This window comes from Rattus norvegicus, chromosome 1 (assembly GCF_021556685.1).
Source record: "Rattus norvegicus strain SHRSP/BbbUtx chromosome 1, alternate assembly SHRSP_T2T, whole genome shotgun sequence".
Taxonomy (NCBI): Eukaryota; Metazoa; Chordata; class Mammalia; order Rodentia; family Muridae; genus Rattus; species Rattus norvegicus.
The window spans coordinates 90512951-90538349 of NC_141534.1; the positions used below are offsets into that span (position 1 = coordinate 90512951).

General features: G+C 53.2%; 1 protein-coding gene across 10 annotated transcripts; it reads right to left on the minus strand.

Moving 5' to 3' along the window:
• On the minus strand, nt 1-24038 carry Clasrp (CLK4-associating serine/arginine rich protein). 10 transcript variants are annotated; one of them, XR_015636812.1, is made up of 21 exons: nt 23980-24038; nt 22772-22889; nt 14778-14875; nt 14231-14332; nt 13988-14067; nt 10931-11015; nt 10005-10153; nt 9082-9178; nt 7429-7507; nt 7266-7339; nt 6371-6412; nt 4844-5059; nt 4482-4751; nt 3453-3710; nt 3141-3184; nt 2832-2892; nt 2635-2693; nt 2509-2555; nt 891-973; nt 332-356; nt 1-116 (listed from the first exon to the last, which is right to left on the minus strand). XR_015636812.1 is itself a non-coding variant. In XM_087584334.1 (21 exons), exons 2-21 carry the CDS (start codon nt 22868-22870, stop codon nt 74-76), a joined length of 2031 nt encoding a protein of 676 aa, XP_087440460.1. In that variant the 5' UTR covers nt 22871-22889; nt 23980-24038; the 3' UTR covers nt 1-73. The 10 variants fall into 10 exon arrangements, 7 of the variants coding, with proteins under 7 accessions (XP_087440460.1, XP_087440474.1, XP_087440467.1 ...); XM_087584334.1 differs by having other exon boundaries at nt 891-995; nt 2507-2555; nt 3145-3184; XM_087584348.1 differs by having other exon boundaries at nt 3145-3184; nt 23772-24038.
• Between the last annotated feature and the right edge of the window lie 1361 nt (nt 24039-25399).

Below are 25399 nucleotides of genomic sequence, written 5' to 3' on the forward strand. Positions count from 1 at the left end.
TCCATTAAATAATGTTAGCTTTTATTTCACTACAGAAACCCAGCAGCATAACAGCCCCCAACTCTTCTTCTGCCTAATGTCTGTAATGGGGGCTTCGGGACCTGGACCTCGAACGCCTGCAGAGAAGGGGAAGACTATGAGGGTGGGATGCTGGGAGCCTCCCTCGCACCCACACATGCACCAACAGGCCTGGAGACAGTGCAGAGGGAGGAGTGCCTTCCGTAGGGAACAGGTACAGCCCCACCAAATGAGGGGGTATCAAAAGGAGGGACGCGGGGCACTTCTAGAAGAGCTGGAGGGTCACCCTTGGTGGTTGGGCTATCAGCCTCACCTGCGGGAAGAACTGTACTCTCGACCTGAAAAGAAAAGGAGGGTGATGTGATGCCAGCCAGTCTCCACGGGCCATCCTCACCCTTGCCAAAACATCTCTGTGCCAGGATCAAGCCCCTCCCCCCCACATTCTTAGCACTAAAGGGACAGATGCAGTCTGTATGCTTCAAGCAGTGTCTTACTGGTTTTTTTGTTTGTTTTGAGACCAGGGTCTTACTATTGTAGACCTAACTAGCCTCAAACTCTGAGAGCTTCCTGTCTCTGCCTTTGTACCTTCCTAGAGATGTGCCACAATACCTGGCTGTTAAAGACTTGAAAATAGTACCGTGGAGTCTTTCTGTAATCTAGGTTGCTCCCAAATACCAAATCTAGCCATCCTCCTACCTCAGTGCTGGTGTCTTACTGGGGGGGTGGGGAAGTGAACTTTTTATTTGAAGCGGGGATTTCTCCATGTAACCCAGGCTGGCCTCTACCTCTTCAGTGCTGGGACCACAGGGGTGAGCTGCTTGCTAGTGGTCTCCTACCCTGGTACTGCAGGAAGGGTGGGGGGGAACACTCACTGTAGCGTGGGGAGGGTGAGCGGCTCTGGCGGCTGTACTGGCGCTCCCATTCTTCTCTCTCCTTCTCTCGTCGCTCTCGCTCCCTGCAAGGGGAGAGGGGAGGCAACCAACAGGGAGGGGTGAGCACCTGCTGGGCTGTACACCTCCACCTAGACCAGAAAAGCCAAGCCTAGCACAGTAGAGGGCTGGCCAACTGTCTCCCCACAGGCAGGACTGGGAACCCTGGCAGCCTTGTCTATGCCCTGTTCTCCCAGGGGGTCTGTGAGAAGGACCGTATTCCTAAAGTGAGGCTTGGACATGGCTGATGCAGACAGGTGGTGAGGTAAAGTGGCTGAAAGAGCCAGAAGCCAACATGACCAAAGAGCAGAGCAAAGTCCCCAATGACTCTTCTAGGGCTCTGTCTTTGAGAAGGTAGTGAGCGCAGCTAGGACTGGTCTTGAACTCATCATCATCTGGTGGAATTGTACAGGCATGAAAATACCATGCCTGTGCTCTTGCTCTACCCCACAGCAGTGTCTGACACTCAATGAGCATGCCACACACATGTGACAGGACAGCTCAGAGTAAACACTGTGCCATAAGCATGACAACCCGAGTTCCATCCCCAGGTCCAACGCTGGAGAGTTCTGCTATCAATTCACAAGTTATCCCCTGGCCTCCACGCACATGCATGTGCACTGGCTGGCTGATATGTGCACTCACGCTCTCTCTCTCTCTCTCTCCACCCTTCTCCCTCTCACACCAAGATAAACACGGCCTTCCATGCCTGTAATCCCAGCACTTAGGAAGACAAAGCAGGATTGCTACAGATTCATAGCTAATCTGGGCTACAGAGTGAGTTACAGGCTACCTAGACCTACACTGTGAAACACTTATCTCACAAAAGAAAAACAAAAATGTAAATTATGTATATTGTAAAGAAATGACCAAGCAGGAGCTGGCCTGGGCACTGGGCAGCAGGCTGTGCCACAGCAGTTGGTGGCATGGCTTACCACAGAGATAGGAGCCATCCCCATAACTGTTCCAGAGGAAGACAACTGAGCTCAAGAAAGCAAAATGTTTGTTCCTCTACTTTGACACAAAGCAGAAAGAACTGTCAGGAGCAGGCCCCCATCCCTGACTGGCTCCCCTCTTTGCCAATACACAGTGTAACAGCCCAGGCTCTGACAGAGACCCTCAGGTAGTCATCCTAGCGCTTAGTTTGGTGGGCACTGAGGGGATGGCCCACTTGAGGCTCCAAGATGATAGGTACCCACCCCAGAGCCACCTGATCAGACTTAAGACAGCTGAAACTAAATCCCAAGCCTGTGGGCCCAGGCTCTGACTGGCCCAACACAGAGTGGAGGAAGGGAAAGAAGAGAAGAAGAAAAAGCTCTTGGGCCACAAGACTGGCCACAGGCAGCTTCACGTCACCAATTGTTAGGCATCAGACACCAAAGGACAGTTGCCAGGTATGGGGAGGTCAGGAGGTAAAGGCCTGGGGCATGTGGAGGGCGGGCAGGCAGGCAGGCAGGCTGCCAGGGGAAGAGGACAGCAGTAGTTGGGCTTCAGAACCAGTGAAAGGACCAAGGTGGCTCCAACTACAGGAGGCTGGGTGGACCACAGGTCGGAGCCTTACTTCATTCGGATCTTTCGGGCCATGGCTCGCAGTTCATCCTCGCGTTCCTGCAGCAGAAACAGCTATGAGGGGTGGTCCGGCCCCCCACTCTACCTGCATGCCCTGCCCATCCGAGCACAGCCTGACCTGCCGCTCGTGCTCCTGCTGGATCATCTTCTCCTGAGCTGCCTTCTTATCCGCCTTGACTGTGGATGGAGGGAGAAAGGGTGTGAGGCTGAGGGCTGGGCTCACAGTCCCCACACCAACTGGACCTGCTCAGGCAGGCTCAAGAGAGGTCAGCCCACTCTTCCCACAGCCCCAGCTGGACTGAAGGCAGGACTTACACTGGCGGTTCAGAGCCTTCTGCATCCGCAGCTTCAGCCTCTCCTGTGGGGTCAGCTTGGGCTGCGGGAGAAGGGGCGGGACAGGCGTGGGTGCCCAGAGCTCGCCCAGCCCACCTCAGCCAAGAGTCTGGACTTAGGGGTCAGCTGGAGCCCCATGGGAGGCAGGGAGGGGACTTAGTTTGCCTGGGTAGCCCTTCCCCAGTCCCTGGGCTGGCTCTCCCCTCCCCCTGGGCCCCCTGCAGGCCCACCAGGCCCAGCTCTGGACACTGCTGCTGACGGGAATTAGACGGGCGAGTTCCAAATTCTTACTGACTTTGGCAGCTCCTGTCTCTTTACCAGCGGCAGGTTCGGTCCTGGGTTTTGAGAGAAAATGGCAATGCCACTTTTACCATAAGCCTCAGGACTGGCATCAGCCATGAGCTCCAGACTCCTCAGGATATGTTCTAACCCTTATAACCTAGGCAGGACCACATCCCTGACAGCCTACTCAAGCCAAGGCCATGATGGCCCTGACCCCGCCCTGCAGTGCACACACCTCCCAGAATTGCCAGGATACTGCTACATTCCCTTCAAAATAAACTGAGGGGGGGTCCCTCAGCACCAGCCAGGCCCCTAACTCACTTTTTCAGCTTCTCGCCCACAGCAGGGGATGCTGCTGGCCTGGTCAGCTTCTCCCTTGGGGGCGATGGCGAGTGACTCTGGCTCTGGCTGTGGCTCTGGCTGCGGCTTCTGCTCCGGCTCTGGCTTCGGCTTCCACTCCGGGTCAGACTGCGGCTTCGGGAAGGGCTGAGGGACCAGCTGCTGCGGCTATGACTGCTGCTGTGGTGCCTGGGGCCCCGGGCACCCCGCTTATAGCGGTCACCTGAACGGGAGCGGCTCCTAGGTGTAACAGGAGGAGGAGGGCTGTGAGGCTCCAGGGACCTACAGGGAGTCACCCCAATTTCCAAATCCACTTTGCTCCACACCAATCTACAGGTTCTGCATCAGTTGCACAGCCCAGGGTTTCCCTTCTAGGAGCACTAGTAGTATTCTCAAGAAAGTAGTCACCCCAGGCTGGCATTCAATTTGTGATTGCCCTACCCCACCCCACCCCTGCCGCCGTTCCCCTGTGGTCATGCTACAGGAAAGACCCAGAAGCCATTTTCCAAGCACATAATTAATGAATCTCCCTAGGCTGATTAGTACTCGTCTTCAGTTCTGAGTGCATACTCAGTCTGGTAACATGCATGTTCAGCCTCCTGAGAGCAACAGAAAAATGACGGCTCGCCTAGCCATTAATGACTGATGGCCCCATAGCTGTGTCTGTTCTACAAAGAAATTCCAGCTGTGTCACTAAGCCTGGCCCTATACAAACTCCCCACTGCTGCTTTCCCCAACCAAACTTAAAAACAGCTACAGCCCACGCTCCTCTGTCCCCTGGGAACCCTCCCTCTTCTTCAAAGGATGTTGCCCTGCCCACGAGGTTCCCAGGTCCTGTAGACCGGGAAGTTCAAGCAAAAGCCAAGGAGATACCTCCATGCCCCGCCCCATACTTTGGGTACCCACCCCGTCCTTCTTCCAATCACGTGCTTCCCAAGAGAAGAGGGCTGGCCTGGTCTGTCCACAGCCCGCCTCCCCAGTACCCGCTCCTGCCCCGTCGCTATCACAGACCTGCTCCTTCGGCGGGGCGCGTACCCGCTGCGCCGGGCTGGCGAGCGTGAGTAGCGGTGTCCGTCGCGGGAACCACCGTCTGAGTGCCGTCGTCCACGGCTGCGGGAGCGGGAATAGCGCCGGGAACGGGAGCGCGAGCGGGACCAGGAGCGGGAGCGAGAGCGCGCGTGGCGGCCAGAACGGTAATAGCCACGGCGGGAGCGCGAGCTGGAGCGCGAACTGGATCGGGAACTGGAGGTCCTGGAGGCGGAGGACGAAGAGGAGCGGCGGCTGCGGGAGGACGGGGTTTGTCAACGACAACGTCCTAGGGGGCCCGTCCCTCCACCCGGCGGTCAGCTAGGGCAGGCACGAGCGTTACCGACCGGGCGCTGGCATTACGGCCTGGAGCGGGGCCACCCGGTTGGGGAGGCGCGGGGGGCTTCCCTGGGGCAGCCCCGGATGCGGCGGCTGCAGCAGCTGCTGCAGCTGCCTCCTCGTCGCTGCCTCCAAAACTCGTGATAAAAGTGATTTTTTCCTCGCGGCCTGGGCTCGGGGAGCGAGAGCGGGAGCGGGACTCGGAACTGGATTCCGAAGGTGACCTGCAGCCAGAGGGCGGGCAAAAGAGAGGCAGCATTCAGAGCCCCAGCTGTACCAGAGCCCTAGTGGGATGTATGAATTCAAGTCTAGCCTGGTATACATACATTGCGAGGTCAAGAGCTACATAGAAAGTCCTTGTCTCAAAATATAAATATATATATGTGTGTGTGTGTGTGTGTGTGTGTGTGTGTGTGTGTGTGTGTGTATGGTATACATACATTGCGAGGTCAAGAGCTACATAGAAAGTCCTTGTCTCAAAATATAAATATATATATATGTGTGTGTGTGTGTGTGTGTGTATATATATATATATATATATATATATAATTTTTATTTTATTTTTTTTACTAAATAAGTCTGTGACTGGTGGGATGGCTCAGCAGGTAAGGCTTTTGCCTCCAAGCCTGAAAACCTCAGGTCAATCCCAGAATCTAAACGGTAGAACGAGAGCTGACTCTAAGCTGTCCTTTTATTTTCAGCCCTGTGGCACATGTGCACCACCCCGACCCAGACTGATAAATGTAATTTTTCAGAAAATGGGGGGTGGGGGGTTTGAAGGGAGGGGTAGTGGCACACACCCTTAATCCCAGCAGTGAGAAGGCTAAGGCCGGCAGATCTCAGTTTGAGGCCAGCATAGAGAGTTCCAGGACAACCAGGGCTACATAAGAGTCCTTGTCTCAATGTCTCAATAAGCAACAACCACAAAACCCAAAACAAACAAAAGAAGAAAAAAAAAAAAAAAAAGGCTGGCTTTCTGTGCTAGTTAAAAAACGAAAGACTAGGTGTAATGCAAAGAAGGCTTTGCCTATGCAAGAGACCCTGGGTTCCAGTCCTAGAACAGAAGCAAAACACAGTGAGGTCTTCCTGTCAACCTAGAGAGGAACTCAACTAATTCCATCCCATAAAATACGGACCCAGGACCCAGTGTTTTCCCTTTAGGGAAAAGCAGGCCAACAAAAGGTCCCTGGCCCACCAGGCCCCACCCCCTGGCCTTAGGAAAGAGAGAGGGAAGTTAGACTGGACTGCCCTCTACAACCCAACACCCCGGGACTGCACCCTGGAGCCTGTCAGTGCCTGGCCTTTCTAATTCTAGGAATCTTGTGTTAAAGACACCCAATATTCATGTCCTTTTATGTCATATTTGATTGTATCACAAGTCTGTACGTTAACATTGGAAGAAAATAGAGATTCTGAATTTTAAAAACACTGATGAAGACCCAACCCCCACCCACAGACCACAGGATGCCATCTGCCACAGGCATGGCCAAAAGGTCAGTATCAATGACAGCGTCTTCCAGGGCACTGACACTTACCGCTTATAGGGGTCATAGGTGGGGCTGTCTCGGCGGGCATAACTACGGAGAGAACAGGGAAGGACAGGAGAGCTGGGACCAGGCTGACTGGTGTGAAGCTGGCCCTATCCCTCCCTGAACTCCAGTGCTGCAGATTGTGCACCCCATCTCATTATGGGGACCACACAGCTGTCTCCTTATTACAGCACGAGACTCTGAGCAACAGCAACCAGAACAGACAGCCCTGGCCCTGCCTGGCCTTCCAATGCCGCACTGGAAGCCATGATGACCAGTCCCAGATCAATGCTGTCGTGAAAACAGTGACCAACCTAACTCAGTGACTTATCCCAAATCTGAGGATTCACTCTTCATACGGGAGAAACAGTCCCTGTGAGGGCAAGTGACTTCCTAGGGTGGCACCATCCCTAGTGAGGAGCCAAGGTCCCAGCTCAGGCCTGTGGCCTGCAGCTACCCTCACTGCACACCACCATCACTCCCGACCCTTCACCAGGCATATGCCTGGGCTCCCGGGCCCAGAGTCTTCACTAGCCTCATCTGCTCTACCCAATCCTCTCTCAAGACTGCCTAGGCCTCTCTACTTCCCAGTGGAAGAAAACTATAGCTAGAATGGAGTCACTTGTCTAGACCCTGTAGACATGACACTGACCAGCACAGGTGGTCATAGGTTCTGGCCACAATTCCCCCAGCCACCCCCAGCAGCCTCCTGTTCCACTCCCCAAGAGTCCCCAGTCCAGCAGGGTGGTGACTGGAAGGTGGGGCAGGTGGCCTCCCAGGCTACTCCTAGCTCTATTGGCTGTCAACCATGTGCATCATCACAGTTTTGCTGAAGTCGAGGCCAGGCTCCACTTTTGAGCCCCTGGCAGTTGAGGAGGGTTGCCCAGGGGAGAAATCCTACCTGGGAGGGCTAATCTTACGGCCCCTCAGCCGCTTCTCCCGGAACTCTCTTCGCTGTCGCCGTGAACGACGGCCCTAGGTGGGGAGTGCCATGACAGTAAGGGGTGTGCCCTCCCTGGAGATACACTTTTACAACCCCCCCCCCAACCCTACCCAGACCTCACCGAGTACATGGCTTTCTCCTCCTCCAGGGCCTTGGCATGTTTGATGGCCTCTGCCTCCTCCTTGTCTTTCCGTAGCATCCTGCGAAGGAAGTCAGAATTAGCATGAAGGGCATGGGTCCCAGAGTGGGTAGAGCCCTGGTAAAGGCGGCAAAGACAGCAGGGACCTGATGTCACGCCATGATTCTTGGATAGCCCTGTCCTTTGTCCAAGTCAGGGCTTTGCTGTTACAGGCTAGCTGGTCTTGAATTCAATATGTAGTCCTAGTAGCCAAGAAACGTGTAGGCACGCACTGCCCCATCCTTTCCTGCCCTTCCCTATGACAGGGTCTTGTTCTGTCAGGCTAGCTTTGAACTCATGACCTTCTGCCTCAGCCCTGGACTGCAGAATCACAGGTGTGCGCTACTACATCTAATTTCTCTGATATGTTCGACACTCATTGAGCACCTAAAAAAGCTGGTTTTAGATGTGTTTTCCATGTGCTTTGCCTGTGCATATGTTTGTCTGTCACATGTGTGCCTGGTGCTCCTGGAGGTCATTAGAGGGTGCCATATGCCCTGGACTTGGTTGTGAGGCACCCTCTTTAGGACCCCTCTGTGCTGGCACTCGGGGCTGAAGAGATGGCTCAGAGGTTAGTATCTATTGTTCCTCCACAGAACTTGAGTTCAGTTCTAAGCACCCACATCTGATAGCTCACAACTGCCTGTTACTCCAGCTCCAGGGGACATAGTGCCCTCTTCTGGTCTGCACATGATGCACAGAACGATTTATAGTCAAAACAGTCAAAACACCCCTACACATAAAAACCCAGAACCAAACAAAAGGGAGAATGCAGAAGAAAACTCTATGCCTGAAACTGTGAAAGGCAGAGCTGGGATGGTGGCCGCAGCCTGCCAACAGCATGGCTCCAGTTCAGTGACAGGTGTTATCTGGAGGTGACTCAGGGGTGTACGCTGACAGACCAGTAGACCTGATGTCCTCCTCTGGTACCTGCACGTCCATGGGCAATGCACCAGTGTGTGTGTGTGTGTGTGTGTGTGTGTGTGTGTGTGTGTGTGTGTGTGTCTGGGTGGTGGTGGCAGCAACAAACACTTTTACTCCCTTAAAGGCAAAAGCACTAGAGCAGTGGTTCTCAACCTGTGGTCCTGCCCTGTGGGGAACCCGTATGTCCAAAGATATGTACAATTCATAGTGCCAGAAAAATTAGTTATGAAGAAGCAATGAAAATGTTATGGTTGGAGTCACTACAACATGAGGAACTGCATTACAGGACTGCAGGTTGGGAAGAGCCACTGTGCTAGAGGGTTCTAGGTTGACTAGGGCAGGGACCGGGACTGATCCCTAGTTTCAGACAAAAACTGTCTCTGGTCTGTTGGTGCCACTGATGTAAAGAAAGTGATTGGTGTGGCATGACCGTACAGGCAGTGGCAGAGGCCAGCTCATTATCATATGACCGATGCATACGGCTGACCACTAGAGGGTGCTGTCCCCAAGGAGCTCATAGCTTCCAGGTCACATTGTATGACCAGATCTGTTTCTGCAGAGTGTGGGGCCTCAAGTTCATAGCTCACAGGCTGAGAACAGCTGTTGGCAGCAGGCATGTGATGCAGAAGCCAGGGCAGGGCCAGAGTATGACATGGCAGCCAGCACTCTCACCTGACGAAGTCCCCGTCAGCCATGCCGTAGGTTGTGGCCTGCTTATTGAGATCAGCCACCTGCTCCTGGTTCAGCTCATCCACATCCACCTCCACGTCTGCACCAAGAGAAAGGCTGTCAGGGACCCAAGGCCCAGGAGAAGGGGGGGAGCACCCCAAGTCGGGGCAGGTCTGCCAGATGAAGCCCCTTCAGGGAGGAAGCATCTGTGTTGGCCCAGCTCTGAGGCCCAAGCTGGGGCTTGGGCAGTGCAGCACAGCATAGCACAGCACAGCAGGGACCAGTGGGGTGGATGGATGAGTCTGTGATGGAGTGCAGGAAAGACAAGAGGATGGGAGGTGGAAAGACATGGAGGTGGGGTGGGGCAGCAGAACCCATGTGGAAGGAGGGCAGGAAGGACATAGAGGGAAGGAAAGAAGGACAGATGAGAAGTTTGGTTCTGCCTGGGGCTAAGTCCGAATGTGCATCAGAAAGAGTAGGATAGAGGGGGCAGTCTTCTTGCTGGGCAAGCCCATGGGGGTGGTGGTGGGGGTGGTGGTGGGGGTGGTGGAAGGAGATGACAGTGGAGTGTGAGTGACAGAGGCTGGAGGATAAGGGGCTGGAGGATAAGCTCTAGGACTAGGGAAGGCTGCTTTCCCAGGGCATAGCAAGGTCAGCCCAAGGAGAAGAAGAGGGGCTGGCTCCTAGGTGGGAGAATCTTCTAGATCAATGCCCAGAAATGGGGCGGGGCTTTGGGGGAAGGGGCACACAGGGGATAGGGGACAGGGAAAGCTGGAAGTAGCAAGAGGCTGAGGCCCTGTAGCTGGGGGCGGGGGATGGGGCGGGGGAAGGGCTTGTAAGCACGGGTACCCCACAGAGGGTGAGGGACGAGACACAAAACCGATGCCCAGGGACTGCAGGTGGGGAGGGCAGAGAGGGGACCCCACCGATGTCGGGGATGACCTCATCTTCATCCGAGTTGCTCTCCTCCTCTGCTGGTGACTCTTCCTCCTCTGGCTTCTCGGCCACCTTTTCTACCTCAGCCACAGTACTATCTTCATAGGTGTAGCCGATGGAAGCCTTCTTCTCTGCCAGCCTGGGAAAAGAGCCATGAGCCAGGGGTACCCAGGAGGAACAGGGCCACAGGTGAGCCCCACAGTGTTACACACATCCACCTGAGCTCTTCCACTCCAGTCCACCCCACTATGGCCTGGTCCTTCCCATCCCTGTCCTGGTACAGGGCCTCCTCTTCCAAGAAGTCCTCCTTGTCCACCTTTCTCTCCTGCCTCAGGCACTGTCCTGGACCGTCCAAACTTGCCCACATTGGCCTCCCCTGTCAGGATACAAGCGGACCCCAGAGTCATCTTGGACACAGTGTACCTCAGCTCTGCCCTCAGAGGCCAGCCAGAGACCACTGCCAACTTCAACTGTTACTATACCCTGCCTCATCCCAGCACCCTTATCCCGAGCCACGGCTGAGCGTCAAGAAACAGATCCTGTATGTGGCTGCTCCCAGGTCGGAGCACCCAGCCAGGCTGGCTTTAGAGATGGCTGGCAGCACTGATGCCACCAGGTCCCTGTGGGTTGCAAACTCGCTACATGCTGGCACCAGAACTTTATGACTCCCCATCAGCCACGTTCCTCGCAGCTCCTGACTTAAAGCTGACTCTGAGGGCGGCCTTTCCTCAGCCCACCCCAGGACTTATACCTCCCATTCTGCAAGGCAGGAGCGACAAACCTGGGTGGAGCCTGTCTACTGTCACTGCCTCCCCCTCTCCACATATATGAAGGCAGCACCCATCAAGTGCTGGCTGACATGAAGGGGTAGGGAGGCCGGTCCCTGCCCACCCCATCAGGCCAGACCCTGACTTACTTCTTCTTCTCATCCTCGCTGGGTCTCTGCAGGCCTCCATACAGCTCATCAATATAGATCTGATACAAGCACTGTTCCTCAGAGACTGGGCAAGGAGAGGCACACACAGGTCAGCCCAGCCAGGCACATGTGAGTGCAGTGGGACACAAAGACACAGGAGGGAGTGGGAGGGGGACAACCAAGGCAGGGTCACCTATCTCAAATCACTCTTCTGTCTAGGACCCAAGTGACCACAGTATATAACATCAGCCAGATGACCCACTCACACTGTGACCTGGCTCGTTAAGTTAACCCTTGACCCTTGTGTCTCAGCTCCCTCTTCTATAAAATGGGATCCCTGACAGAGAGTAAGTACTTTGGACCTAAGGGCCCCTACCACTGTCATGGAGCCTCTCTGGCCTCCAGAACCATAAAGGCCTATAAGTGTTGGGCATCACTGGCTGCCGTGTGCTCCCGTGTGCTCCCGTGGGTTGGCTTCTATTAATGGAGTGTCTGATGATCCTGTTCTCCTACACCCCCAGCATCCACTTCAGAACTTCCTTCCCAGGGTACTGAGGCAGCCAGTCTCCCTTCAGCTCTGGACTGGGGCTCATGTGAGTCCTTTCCCTTCCCTTCAGCTAAGCTCCCCTTCCTCTTTAAAGGGAACAAGTGAGGAGCATAAGAGTAAACCTAGGGGGTTGGGGATTTAGCTCAGTGGTAGAGTGCTTGCCTAGGAAGCGCAAGGCCCAGGGTTCGGTCCCCAGCTCCGGGGAAAAAAAAAAAAAAAAAAAAAAAAAGAGTAAACCTAGGCCGAACAAGTCCTCTACCATGGAACTCCATCCCCAGCCTTCTTTTTGAGACAGGGTCTCCAAGTTGTTCAGGCTCTCAGGCAAGCCCTGAACCTGAGGCCTTCCTGCTTCAGTGTCTAGGGCAGCTCTGGTGCTGGGCCACTGTGGCAGTCTGAGTGCTTCAGCTCTTCTGTCTGGGCATCAGGGTCTGTGCTAGGTGACAAAGCATGGCCCCTCCTTGGGACTAGGAGACTCCTGCCTAGTCTGCATATCCTAGCAGAAGGCCCTACTGCCCTCTCCCAGTGCTCGCTGGCCTGTCTTCAACACTGTTCTCCAGGACCTCTGTTTACCTAATTTTAGGAGCTAGAATCTACTTTCCCTGGGCTAGCAGAAAGCACACATCGGCCCTGCTGTCTGTCTTCCCTTCAGGAACACTTGGCGAAGCATCCCTTAGACCACCTAGGTTTGTTCAGTGGCTCTCCCTGGGGCCCCGTCCCCACAGCAGCACAGAACACACTGCTTGTAGGAGTGACTGAAGGACTAAGAGAAGCCCAGGCTCCAGCTGCAAGGAACCATGTGGCCTGGACTAAGGGCAAAAACGACAGCACCAGGGCTGGAGAGATGGCTCAGCAGTTAAGAGCACCCGACTGCTCTTCCAGAGGTCCTGAGCTCAATTCCCAGCAACCACATGGTGGCTCACAACCATCTGTAATGAGATCTGATGCCCTCTTCTGGTGTGCTGAAGACATCTACAGTGTACTTATATATGATAAGTAAATAAATCTTAAAAAAAAAAAAATAGGGCTGGAGAGATGGCTCAGCGGTTAAGAGCACCCGACTGCTCTTCCAGAGGTCATGAGTTCAATTCCCAGCAACCACATGGTGGCTCACAACCATCTGTAAAGAGATCCGAAGCCCTCTTCTGGTGTGTCTGAAGACAGCTACAGTGTACTTATATAAAATAAATGAATAAATCTTTAAAAAAAAAAAAATAACAGCACCATGGTGACAAACGACAAACTTCTTGACTCTAAGGCTGCACTGCCTGCTAGGAGGTGGCAACCTCTGATTTTAAGCACATAGAAGCATCTTAGAAATACAGAAGTCTGGGACTAGGAAGCCCACATGCAGGGCCACCTGTGTCAGCCAGAAGCAAGGCTTGCAGACCCATGGACCCATCTAACACTCCACAGGGAGGAGTGAGACCGGCCGGGAAGAGGTTTGTGTGGATGACCCTGGCCCAGGGCGCCCACCAGTGAGCTCTCCATGCTTAGGCAGAGGCAGGGAAGATGTCATATCCAGACAGACACCCACAAGTTCTGTCTAAAATGGAGCCATCAAACTAGACATAGCGGTCCTTGCCTGGGGACCAGCTGCAGCACTGGGGAGGGTGGGGCAGGGGACCGTGAGCTTTAGGCCGGCTCGGGCTAGAGTAAGACCATGTCTCAAACATACAAAGAGTAAGAAGAATATCCCAGGTCTAACGGTGCAGCTCGCTAGGCGAGCACTTTCCTAGCATCTGTGTGCACAGAACACAAGAGGGGGGGACTACTGAGTCCTCTCCTGCCGGAAGCCATGCAGGGTCACCCGGTGCTATCTGCTTTGTCTGCAGTGCTGGGCACGGAACCAGTCTCCATCTGCTCATGCATGCCATGTGCACAGGTAATGAGGCATGTGTGTAGAGGTCAGGGCTGGGGTCTCCTGAGCAAACTCAGGCTGTCAGGCTTTCAAGGCAGGCACATTTTCTTCCATGAGAGAATTCTGAGCCAGTCCCTGAGCTGGTACCCAGAGCCTCACACACCCAAGTGCTCCACCACTGAGCCACATCCCAGCCACATGCAGGTGTGCCCTGATGACCTGACAGAGAAGCCTGCTCAGAGGATCCACCCTCCCAGGGAAGCCCAGAGGAAAGTCCTTGCCTCCTGGACCATTGACTCTCATTCACAAAAGCGAACAGTAAAGGCCAGATTTGGCATGTTCGGGGCTCTGCCCATAACAAGGAAGAGCTTCTTCCCCTCTCCCATGAAGCTGGTGCCTGCCTCCCTCCTTTTTTAGGAAAAGAGCTCTGTATAGAATCAGAGGGAAGGGATAGATGTGGCCTGGGCAGAGACCTCCAGTCTCTTAACTCCACAGAGACCCTGTGCCAGATTCATGGACGCAGACCCAAAAGGGGGGAGGGTACACACACTAGGACAGAACCAAAGGTGACCAGCAGCAAGTACCTGGGTGAGCCTTGTCTAGGTGGTCCAGCCTCAGGCCCCCATGCCCCACGCCCCGCCCCGCCACTCACTGCCGGCGAAGTCGTTCTGCACCAGGCCTCGGTAGCGCTCGTAGTTACACTTCCGCTCGTCTGACTCCTGTTCTGGGGAGCTTTAGGGAGGAGTGGGTTAAAGAGAAGGTGAGAACCAAAGCCCCAGGCCTCAGAAAAAGTGGTGGTGGTGGTGGTTAGGCTTCTGGCTAAGGGAGGGAGTGGACAAAGGTTCAGTCAGGGGGAAGGGTATGCTGAGGCAGCCCAGTCTTGCAGGACACTTACATGGTAGTGAGCAGTGGGGGCGTATAGTCAGGGATGTGGTCTAGATGTGCACGGACATCAAAGCGGTCGATCATGTTGTTGGTGTCTCCCTGCCAGGGCATCCTGAGGTGGGAGGGCACAGTCAGAGAGGCAGAACTGAGTCCAAGCACCCAGTCCCCACCGCTTCAAGCTCCTCTGACGTCCACCCAAATCTACATCTGGGGTTTGGGGCCCAACAAGTCACCCACCTGCCAGTCCATAAGCTAGGACCTCACTTCTCAGTGCCAGGAAACAGCAAGGAACTTAAAAAACTTAAACCACTAAAGGAGGCACAGTCACCCTGAACCAGGCCCCTCTGGCAACCTGCCCTCTGCCACCTGGGAGCTTCAATCAGCCCTAATGCCTTCCCTATTGTGAGCATCTATACAACTTCTCTGATAGTCAACTGGTCTGATAACACAAGTCTGACCTTATCCGAGCCTCTACTGCAGACTCAAGAGTACCCCCAAGTCCCTTCTGACACCATCCACCTCTCCACCCCCACCTCTCCACCCTACCCCCATCTTACATGTTCACAGGGCTCTCAGCAGCCAGGGCAACTGCAGAATCCAGGTGAACCTTGCAGGCTCGGCCATGTACCTGCAGGAACTGGGCGGGGTCTTTCTTCTGCAGAGATGAACAGGTCAGAGGTCACCAAGGCCCACCATGCCTCCCTGAGTAGACCTAGTGTCACCTGGCCTCTGGGTCAAGTCTCTGGGCCACACCTCACAGGTGAGCCAACATGCACAGCACCAACAGCCTAACCACCCTGAGGGACAGGGAACAGTATCCTTCCAGGCGTGGCCAGGGGTGCTGAACTCTGCTCTAGCTGAGGCGAACTGCCAGCAAGGCCTATCTATCCCGGAACTAAGGCAAGAGGATTACAAATTAAAAGCCTACCTGAGCTACAGACACACACTGTCAAGTGTTACCCCACCTCTTTGCTCCCATCCCAAGTCATCCATTTGGAGCACAGTGCGAGCCCTGGGCCTGGTGCAGCCTCTGAGGCAGCACCATCACATGGGCAAGGGCAGTGATGCATCTGCAGTAGGACAGTGACACTGACAAGAGCACAAGCAAGGCACCAGGAAACTCAGTCCCACACAAGGTAACCCAGGCTGAGACTGTGCTGGACTGACAGTGCTACTGCCTGACACACAGGAGGCCCTAACTCCACCCACAGCACTGCAAAAAAAAACTACAATGAATACAAAGTTCAACAAAAAATTATCATCACACGATCCAGCAACTCCACCTCTAGGTACAGGTCTTACACATGCTAACACTCACGCCAGCACTGCTCACGGGAGCCAGAAAGTGCTAACAACCCAGCAGACTACCTGTATAAAGCGGGGCATTACTCAGCCATAAAGGGGACCAACATGCTATCCACTACAACACAGCCTTGAACACACAGGGCCAGAGGAAAGCCCAAACACTGCATCAAGTGGAGAGACACACTGAGAAGCTCCCCAGAACTGAGGGTGAGAGGGGACAGAAGTGAGGGCTCACGAGCATTTGTGAGGTGCAGGCAACACTGCAGTGTAGGGGACTGAACCCTGGGCCTTGAGCATGCGAGGCAAACATCCTACCTCAAGGCCACAGCGCAGCAATGAACCATGAACTTCTAATGAGTAAACTGTGGTACAGCACTTACAGCTAAGAAAGCTGCTTACACAGAGCACAGCAGTGCAAAAAGCCAACCATGTCAGTGGGTGCCTGTAACCCCGTCACTGGGCAGGCAGAGAAGGGGGGATCCTGGCTGTTTACTGGCCAGGGTTGGGGAGAAATCCTGTCAAAAGCATGATGAAGGAGCATCTATGGGATCCCCAACATCGGCCGGTAGACTCTACCAGTGCTAACATACTTGAATAGAAGCTAACATACTAGAATAGAAGCCTGTATATAACGCACACACAAATTATTTTTCTTTTATTTCAACATATTTTGTTTTGACTTTAAATTTATTTTATGTATATGAGTGCACTGTAGCTGCCTTCAAACACAGAAAAGGGTATCAGATCCCAGTACAGATGGTTGTGAGCCACCATGTGGTTGCTGGGAATTGAACTCGGGACCTCTGGAAGAGCAGTCAGTGCTCCTAACCACTGAGCAATTTTTCCTGCCCCCCCCCCTTTTTTTTTTGCTTTCAAGACAAGGTTTCTCTGTGTAGCCTCGGCTGTCCTGGAACTCACTCTGTAGACCAGTCTGGCTTGACGAGATGCACCTGCCTCTGCCTCTTGAGTGCCAGGATTAAAGGTGAGCACCTCCACCTCCTGTCTTTGACAAAATAAATTAAAAAATAAAACAAGGGCTGGAGAGATGGCTCAGCAGTTAAGAGCACTGACTGCTCTTCCAGAGGTCCTGAGTTCAAATCCCAGCAACCACTTGGTAGCCCACAACCATCTGTAATGAGATCTGATGCCCTCTTCTGGGGTGTCTGAAGACAGCTACAGTGTACTCATATATAATAAATAAATCTTTAAAAAAAAAAAAAATAAAACAAAACAAAACCAGCCCAAAAAAGGACACCTAAGTGGGAGCCTACCTAGTCTGTCATCCTGATCCTGATCCTGGGGCTGGGAGATGGGTTACAAATCCATAAGCCACATCACCACAAAAGCATCATGGGAACAATAAACCATGGTGGGGAAAGCACAACTGCCCTGGCCTGGCAGTCACTGGGTAACATCACACGACCAGGAGGGCCACAGGAGGGCTCCTATGCTACTCCACCAATGCCGAGCTGGCTCCCACAGTTCTGCCAGAGTCTCAGCACATCCTCTGCTTGGCTCCTGCTGTCCACTGGCCATCTTCCCCCTGGAGCAAGTGGCTACTCTGCTCTCTGCAATGCTTTCCCTGTCCCTCAAAGCCATGACCCTCCTCTTCCCAGTACCCTCTGGGTGTCTCCCTGCCTTTCCTCCGCTCTTCTGGTCCAGGCTTATGGGCCTCTTCGCTGTTGTTCCCTCTTAGTAGGGCTACTTTCTCCCTCACCCCACATCACCTAGAGCCTCCCCAAGCTACCCTACATGAGTGCCTTGGGTCCTCAAGTTTCTTCAGGGCAGTGACCGGCACCTGCTATTCCAGCTCAGCTAACTTCGTCACCACCTACCTCCCACAAGAACATGAAGCAGAATGTCCCTCCCAGGGGATAGGGATCTGTTTTGCTCACTGCTATACCTGTCCCCAGGGCCTAGTCCCCAAAGGGCTCTCAAGGCCTGTAAATCAGGCAGGAGGAGAAAAGAATCCTCTCTGACAGAAGACTCAGCTCTTAGAAGCCACAGCCTCCCAGTGGCCAAGGTGCTCATACTTGACACCCCAGCTCCATGTCATTGTCTGTCCCCAACCTCCTCCCTCCCCACCCCCCTTGCACAGGAAGTAGATGCAGGTGCTGTGCAAAGACCCACAGTGACCACAGCTGGTACCCTGCTCCTATGACTCTGCCGGTTACTGGGCTGTCGAGACTCTGAGTTCACAGTGAAAAAGTTGACAGGGTGCAGCTGGGTGGCTGTGAAATCAAGTCCTGGGGCTGCCACATCTGCCTGCCTTCTTCAGCTCCTCAGGCCACAGGGCCTCCAGCTAGTCTGAGGCCAAGACTCTAGGGACTGCCACGTGCAGTATGGAGTCTGGCAAGTGTGTGAGAGCCCCTGGAGGGATCTGCATCTCAAAAGTGACAGCCACAGAGCCCAAGTAAAGTGCCCGGGGGGGGGGGGGGGGGGGGGGAGAGACAGGGCATGCTTGGGGGTGTGACACTGTGGAAAAGCCAAGGAGCCCTAACAGCCAGGCTCTCAAACAGCACTGTTTGTGAGAACTTCCCCAGCTCAATCCCTGCAGCCCTAAGACACCCATTTCCCACGAGGAAACTGAGGCAGAGCCACAGGCTGCATTTGGAATCCATCACACTAGCATCAAGCAGAAGTAATCCAGCCGCAGACAGGCCTAACTCCTTTCTACCTTTTGCTTATTTTTTCCAATTTTAGGATAATTGTTACTGTGGTAAAACGTACCAAGCGTAGAACCTATGCTCAACTACTTTCTTTTTAACTCCCTCACTGCACTGGGGATTAAACCCAGAGCCTCGCCCATACTAGGCAAATGCTCTCCCTCTGACAGATGCCCCAGCCCAGGCCTTAACTGCTTGAGTGCAGTGTATCAGCTAACACGCACCTCTCCGTGTGAACCATGCTTCCCTTCTCTACAATGGCCTCTTCTTGCAAAGTGGAAACTCCACGCATTGAAGACCACCTCACCTAGCCCACAACTACCACTCTGTGTTTGCATCACCTGGCGTGCAGAAACCAGCCATACTGTCCTTCTGGTTTTGGGGTTGTTTGTTTGATTTGTTTGGGACAGGGTCTCACCATGTAACTTACTGAACTCACAGAGCTCCAGCTGCCTCTGCCTCCAGTGTGTCCCTGGCTTGTGCTCCACATTGGATGTGAGGTAAATAGCCTTTCAGTGTATGTACATAGTCACCTTCCTTTCTCCACTTCCATGTGTGTGCATGCTTGCATGTGTGTGGGCACCTGTAGGTGCACATGTGTGGGGAGGCCTGGGGCGCATGTCAGGGATCATCCTTCACCCTCCCACCTTCTCACTACGCCATGGCCTCTCACTCACTTAAATGCGGAGCTGGCTGATAGGGCTGCTCTGGCTAGCCAGCTCCATCTGGGGAACCATCTCTGCCTTCCCAAGGTTGAACGACAGAAAGGCCACCATGTGAACTGGCCCTCCTCATGTTGCTGTAGCAAGTGCTTTAACCACTGAGCTATCTCCCAGCCCACAGCTTCTTTATTCACTCACCCACACAGTCAGTTTCTCCCAACTCTGGCTCTGTGAGCCATACCGCAAAGGATCTTCCTGAGATGCTAAATCCAGGCTGAGCGCAGCACAGACCTGGCATGGCTAGTCTCTAGGCTCCACCCCCAGCACCGCAGGCAAACAGATCAACTGAATCCACTGGAACCCACCAGGCTGTGCTCGCTCTGGGCTCAGACAGGGCAGGAGTCCATGTGGGCGTGTTCCCTGTCATTCACTGCCTCCTTTAACGCTTTAGCAGATGCCCAGTCCCAACAGCTCAAGCTCCACCTCTAAGGCTCACAGTTCAACATAGAGGACAGCCCTACACTCCACAGTGATGACCTTATTTACAGGGAAGGGCTGGCATGAGGAGCTCAGGGGAATGCCTGGCCCGGCAGAGGGCCTGCTGGGCCTTCCAGGAGACACATTTCCCACCTGTGCATCAACAGGGGATTGTACTTCTTTTTCTTTTTTCCTTTGAGACAGTCTCACTATGTAGCCCCGTGTGGCCTGAAACTTGCTATCGAGATCAGGCTGGCCTCAAACTCAGAAACACGCCTGCCTCTGCCTCCCTTTAATGCAAGAATTAAGAGCGTACCCATCAGGTTCTGTAGGTTGCACTTCTTTATCCAAATTAGAGAAGAGGCACGGGGGCACACACTTGTAATCCCAGCATCAAGGAGGCTGAGGCAGGAGGAATGTGAGTTGGAGGGGTAGCCTGTGACCTGAATTCTACGCAGTGAATTCTAGGCCAGCCCGTATGACTTCGCAAAATCCAATCTCAAAAGGAAAAATATTGACAAGAACTGGGACAATGAGAAAAGTCATAAAACTCGAAGAAAAGCAGCCACCAGGAATGATCAGGGATGCAAATCTAGCTGCTCACAGACAAGCTTGCAGGCAGCCGCATCCCAGCCTGGCTTTCCTCACCCCCGCACCCCCTACACCACCCCAGCAGCCATAGGTAGTGGCCTGGCCATCTCCCAAAGCTCCGCTCCGCTCCGCACATCTGGATGCCGATCACATTCCCGTCCTGCCCTGGACACTGGTTGCTTGTATGGTTCACATCACAAAGAGCCTCACAGACACTTGTTGTCAAGCTCTTCCTGTCACCCAGTGAAGACTGTTCCTCATCAATGCCCTGAACAAAAGCTCGGGAAGCTCCCCTCCGTATCATTCACCCACTGGTCTGAACCCAAACTCCATTCTACCCAGCAATCACAGGGGCTGTTGAGTCTGCTATTTCTCCTTTCTTTGTGTGTCTAGGATGGCGCTGGCTAGGCAAGCGCTCACCACTGAGCCACATCCCGGCCCTGCAAGTTAACCCTTCGGGAGCCTCAGTTACACACGAGCAGTGTGGCTGTCCCCTCCCTGTTCAGACATTCCTTCCTGGTTCAGGAAATGAATGCCACGTAAGTGGCTCTGAAGTTTACTACTAGCTGGACACGTTCACCAAGCTGCTGCCACAGAGACACAGTCGTTGACAAGGGCCACAGACAGGGAACACTGGTAGAGCCACTTGTAGCTGTGGCTCGGAGCTCTCCCATGCTGGGGTAGACTTTCCGGTGATGTGCATGGCTGAGTCCTCCTTGCTCTGTATGTAACTCCAAATACACTCAGAAGTCACGAGGCTCGACCTTCAAGGAGTCCTCTCTGGTGTGTTGCTGTGCCTCACTCAAGTCGCCCCAAGGAGAACCCACAGAACACCCAACAGGCAAGCACACACTGGTCTACACATCCACCCCCAGTCAGCCTGTGAGGAAGCTGCACCCAGTTGCTTTCCACTGGCAGACGGCCCGCCCACCTCTACATCCCGATTCAGTGCTCCCCTCACACACATGGCCGAGCCCCCCAGGAAGGGAATCCATGTGCCAACTTCCTTGAGGCTGAATGGGCCTGTGGGACGATCAGGTTATCCAGACAAGGGGTCATGGGAAAACACCCAGAAAGTCTCTCACCAAGGAGCCTAAGAGCTCCTGCCCCCCTTCTCTCATTTCCTCTCTGCTGGGTAGAACAAGGCAGAAGAGCCAGAGCCTCCAGAGGTCTCAGACCTCAGGACAAAACTTCTTTGAAGATAGGAGACAAAAGTCTGTCAGTGTTAAAACCAATTGCTCATGTTTCATTCCTCTGCTGCAGCCAAATCAATTCCACACAGTGTAACATTCTGCATGCAGAAGGAAACATTAGGCAACATAGAGAGAGCCAGCAGATCTGGACAACTTGAACAAGGGAGCCAGGCAGAGAGGAGAACGGCATGAATCTGGAGGAGAGGTAAAAATCAAACTAAGGGGGGCTGGAGAGATGGCTCAGGGGTTAAGAGCACCGACTGCTCTTCCAGAGGTCCTGAGTTCAATTCTCAGCAACCACATGGTGGCTCACAACCATCTGTAATGGGATCTGATGCTCTGTTCTGTTCTATCTAAAGGCAGTGATAGTGTACTCATATACATAAAATAGAAAATAAAAAAAAATCAAATTAAGGGTCAAGTGGCTCAGTGGCAAACTACTTGCCTAGAACCTACCAGAACGGCAGGGGCCTACGGGTATGGCTCAATGGTAAAGCACCCCCCTACTCCCAACCCCTGCCTAGAATCCCCCAGTGAGGGGCTGAGTGTGGCTCAGTGGTAGAGCATTTGCCTGACATAAGCCCTTTCCTGGCTTCCAATTTCAGCACCTCATAGAGAATATCCAAACTACGTACAGCCCTGAAAGCTACAGTAAAGAAACTGGCTTTCTCCCAAAGACACCCACAAGCCATAGGATTCGGAACGAGAGAAATGGGACCAGTTTTACCCTCACGAAGACCTCTCTAGTCTGCTGAATGGGCTTCTGGAGACAAGACTGAAGGCAAAGGGAACAGAGAGGCTGGGCAGCAACTGTAGTTAATAGGATGTCTACAAGAATCTAAAAGAACTGAGCCAGGTAAGCAATTGTCACTTCACACTGTGGGACAGTCCCAAAACCAAGCCAGTCAAGACAAGGTAAGGCATCACAGACCAAAGCTGTATCTATGATGGCAGATATGGAAAAGACCAGCAAAGGTGTCCCAGAAAGCCATGCAGGGGCCTCAAGGACTTTTCAGCCAAAGCATGGAGTCTGCTTTGTCTTTTTATTTATTTTCCTCCAAAAGCAATGAAGAGAGGGGACAAAGTCAAATGAATCTTGATGGCACTGCTGCTAGATGCCAAGCCAAGCCTCAAGGATGGCTGAGCTGCTCTGGGCACTGGAACGCATTGATGGAGGAGCAGAGAATGTTCCAGAGGTCTTACTCCTGGAATGTTCAGAGAGCCACAGAGTCTTTCGTCTTTGACACCAATGCACCGGGGCTGCACCAGACATACTAGGCAGATGCAAACAGAGGCCCTCAAGTTCACTCCAACCACTACGCTGAAGAAATGACTATCGCTGAGTATGGCAACAGCACAGGACTGTAAACACAGCACTCGGGAGACACAGGCAAGAAGACTATGAGTCTGAGGACAGCCTGGGTTACCTACCAGGATTGTCTCCAAGAGACGGGGTAAGGGCAGCTCAGGTGGTAGAAGACTTGTGCAGGGCCCAGACTTCTATCTCCAACACCACAGAAAATAGTCACAGTAGAAAAGGCGGGGAGGGGTACAACTAGGATTCTGAGGAAAAAGAGCTCTTGCCTTGACACACTTCCAAGCCCAGGACCCTTCCCTCGGGACCCCGCCCACCCCATGCTGAAGCCTGCTCACTCACAATCTTCTCATAGTATTCCCGACGCCGCTCTGCCCTCTTCTTGTAGTCCACCATCATGCCTCGAAGTTTCCGCTCATGCTTCCGAGCCTCGTGCCACATCGTGCTGAGGCTTCTCTACCTGAGAGAGGAGGGCACCAGACATATCAAAGGGATGGTAAAGACTTACAGTCCTCTAAAGAGTTGATGTTGATCCAGATGCTAAACCCCAGGCTTCAGGAGAGAGAAGCCTTGCTGCAGACCTGGAGGCTGAGCGCACAAGAGGATTCGTTAACAGTCCTGTGGCAGTAGCTCGAGATCTATGAGAAAGCTCTCGGGGACCTAGGTAAAACCTCCTCCTGGGAAAGAAATCATCTTAGATTCTGTGCACCAAAGTCCTTATGAAAGACTATGGAGTGGGCGGTCTTTGGAAGGCTGATGCAGAATTGTCTTGAGTTCAAAGCCAGCCTTGGTTACACCGTCCAGTGTAGCCTAAATATGGAGAGCCTGCTTTAATTTTTTTTTTAAATGGCTGGGAGTGATGGTGCATGTCTTTAATCTCAGCAGTGGAAAGACAGAGATAAGCAGATGTCTTGAGTTTGGAGCCAGCCTGGTCTGTGTACTAAATTCCACGCTAGTCAGGACCTCATAGAGAGATGCTGTCTGGAAAAAAAATAATGGAATTTTTGGAATAAAAGGAGTGCCTAAAACCGATCCTTAGCTGCCAGGGCTGGGCTCACAAGAACCCCAAAGATCCCTCTGCAGGAACCATGCATGGTGCGGGGGTTGGCGGGGTGGAGCAGTGCTATAAGATAGGTTAGTAGAGAGAAGCAACAGGACAGCAGGGGCATGCTGCTTGGGGAGGGGGGTGAGTCAGGTGAATAGCGAGGACAGAGGATGAAGATGGTCAGGCAGCTGAGATCTAAAGGTCGGATGTGAAGCGGGCCAGGCGTGCAGGCTAAAAAGAGAGGCTGAGGCCCTGAGCCGAAGCGATGGGTGAGAGGCAGGGGCGGAGCTGGGGTACCGGGGTCCGGGCCGAACCCCAAAGCCCGGACTCGGGCCTGAGGAGGGGCGAGGGGCGCAGCCTGAGGCCTGTCAGGACGGAAGCAGGCGGGGCCGCCCTCAGGGCCCGGCCGACACCCACGGCAATCCCCGGAACGCCTCGGGCAGGGATGAGGCCCGACTGCCACCGCTCGGAAGTCAGGAGGTCGAGGTAGGACGCCTGCACTCACCGGCTGGTCGCCGCCTCCCACTGCTGCGCTCGCGCGCGCTCACGACCCGCACCGGAAGCGGAAGTTAGAGGTTGAGCGAAGGAGAGAGGCGGCGCTGCACAAAAGGCACTTCCGCGGTCGCAAGGAAGGGCTCTGGGATGTGGGCGTGGTCCTCGAGATTGGTTCGAGTTGTGGGCGGGGCCTGTACGGTGGCACGTTCTGGGCCGTCCTAGCCCTGAGGTGGCCAGGAAGCTCAAGAAGAGGAACCCATTCCAGACATGTTTTGTTATTTTAAAAGATTTATTTTAGGGGCTGGAGTGATGCCTAATCGATTGAGAACACTGGCTGTTCTTGCCAAGGTCCCGAGTTTAATTGCCAGTACTCACATAGCGGCTCACAACCAGTCTCTTAATTCAAGTCCAATGGTAACCGATGCCTTCTTCCGATGTGCACACATGCAAAGAAAATACCCATATGCATAAAATACAAAAACTGAAAAGTCTTTTTAAAAGACTTATTTTTGGGCTGTAGAGATGGCTCAGCAGTTAAGAGCACTGACTGCTCTTCCAGAGGTCCTGAGTTCAATTCTCAGCAACCACATGGTGGCTCACAGCCATCTGTAGTGGGATCCAATGCCTGATGCCCTCTTCAGGTATATCTGAAGACAGCTATAGTATACTCATATACATAAAATAAGTAAATCTAAAAAAATTTACTTTATGTGTATGCCTGAAGGTGTTTGTGATAAATATATAATTTTAATTACTCCCATGTATACATACATATATGTATATATATATATGTATACATGTACATACTCATGTAAATATGTTCATACACAGATATAGATATATAGGATTAATTAAAATGATTTATAGGTTGTGATTCAGTTCATACAATGGTAGGCTATGAACAGAAAGTCCAAGAATGCAGTAGATGCTCAGTCTACAAGGCCGGATGTCTCAGCTGGTCTTCAGTATATACTGGAATCCCAGAGAAGGCTCTAATGCCAGTGAAGGAATGGACTTGCTAGCAAGTTGAGGGCAAGCAGGCAAAGACCTAAAGCTTCCTTCTTCCACATCCCTAAATAGGCTTCCAGCAGAAGTTGTGGCCCAGAAAAGATCTGGATTAAAAGTGTGTCTTCCCACCTTAAGATCCAGACTAGAAGTGGATCTTCCTACTCCAAATTAAGCAAAAATCTCTCCCATGCCTGCCCTCCATTTTGGGGTTTTAGTTCTAGATGTAGTCAGGTTGACAACCAAGAATAGCCATCACACATTGTGATCTCCCATGTGGATGCTGGTATTGAACCTAGGTCCTCTGGAAGAGCAGCAGTAACTCTTAACCGCTGAGCCATCTGGCTAGCCTCTTAACTACAACTGTTTTGTTCCACACAAACCTAGTGTTTCCTAAGCAAAAAAAGAGAGAAGACCCCAAAGGC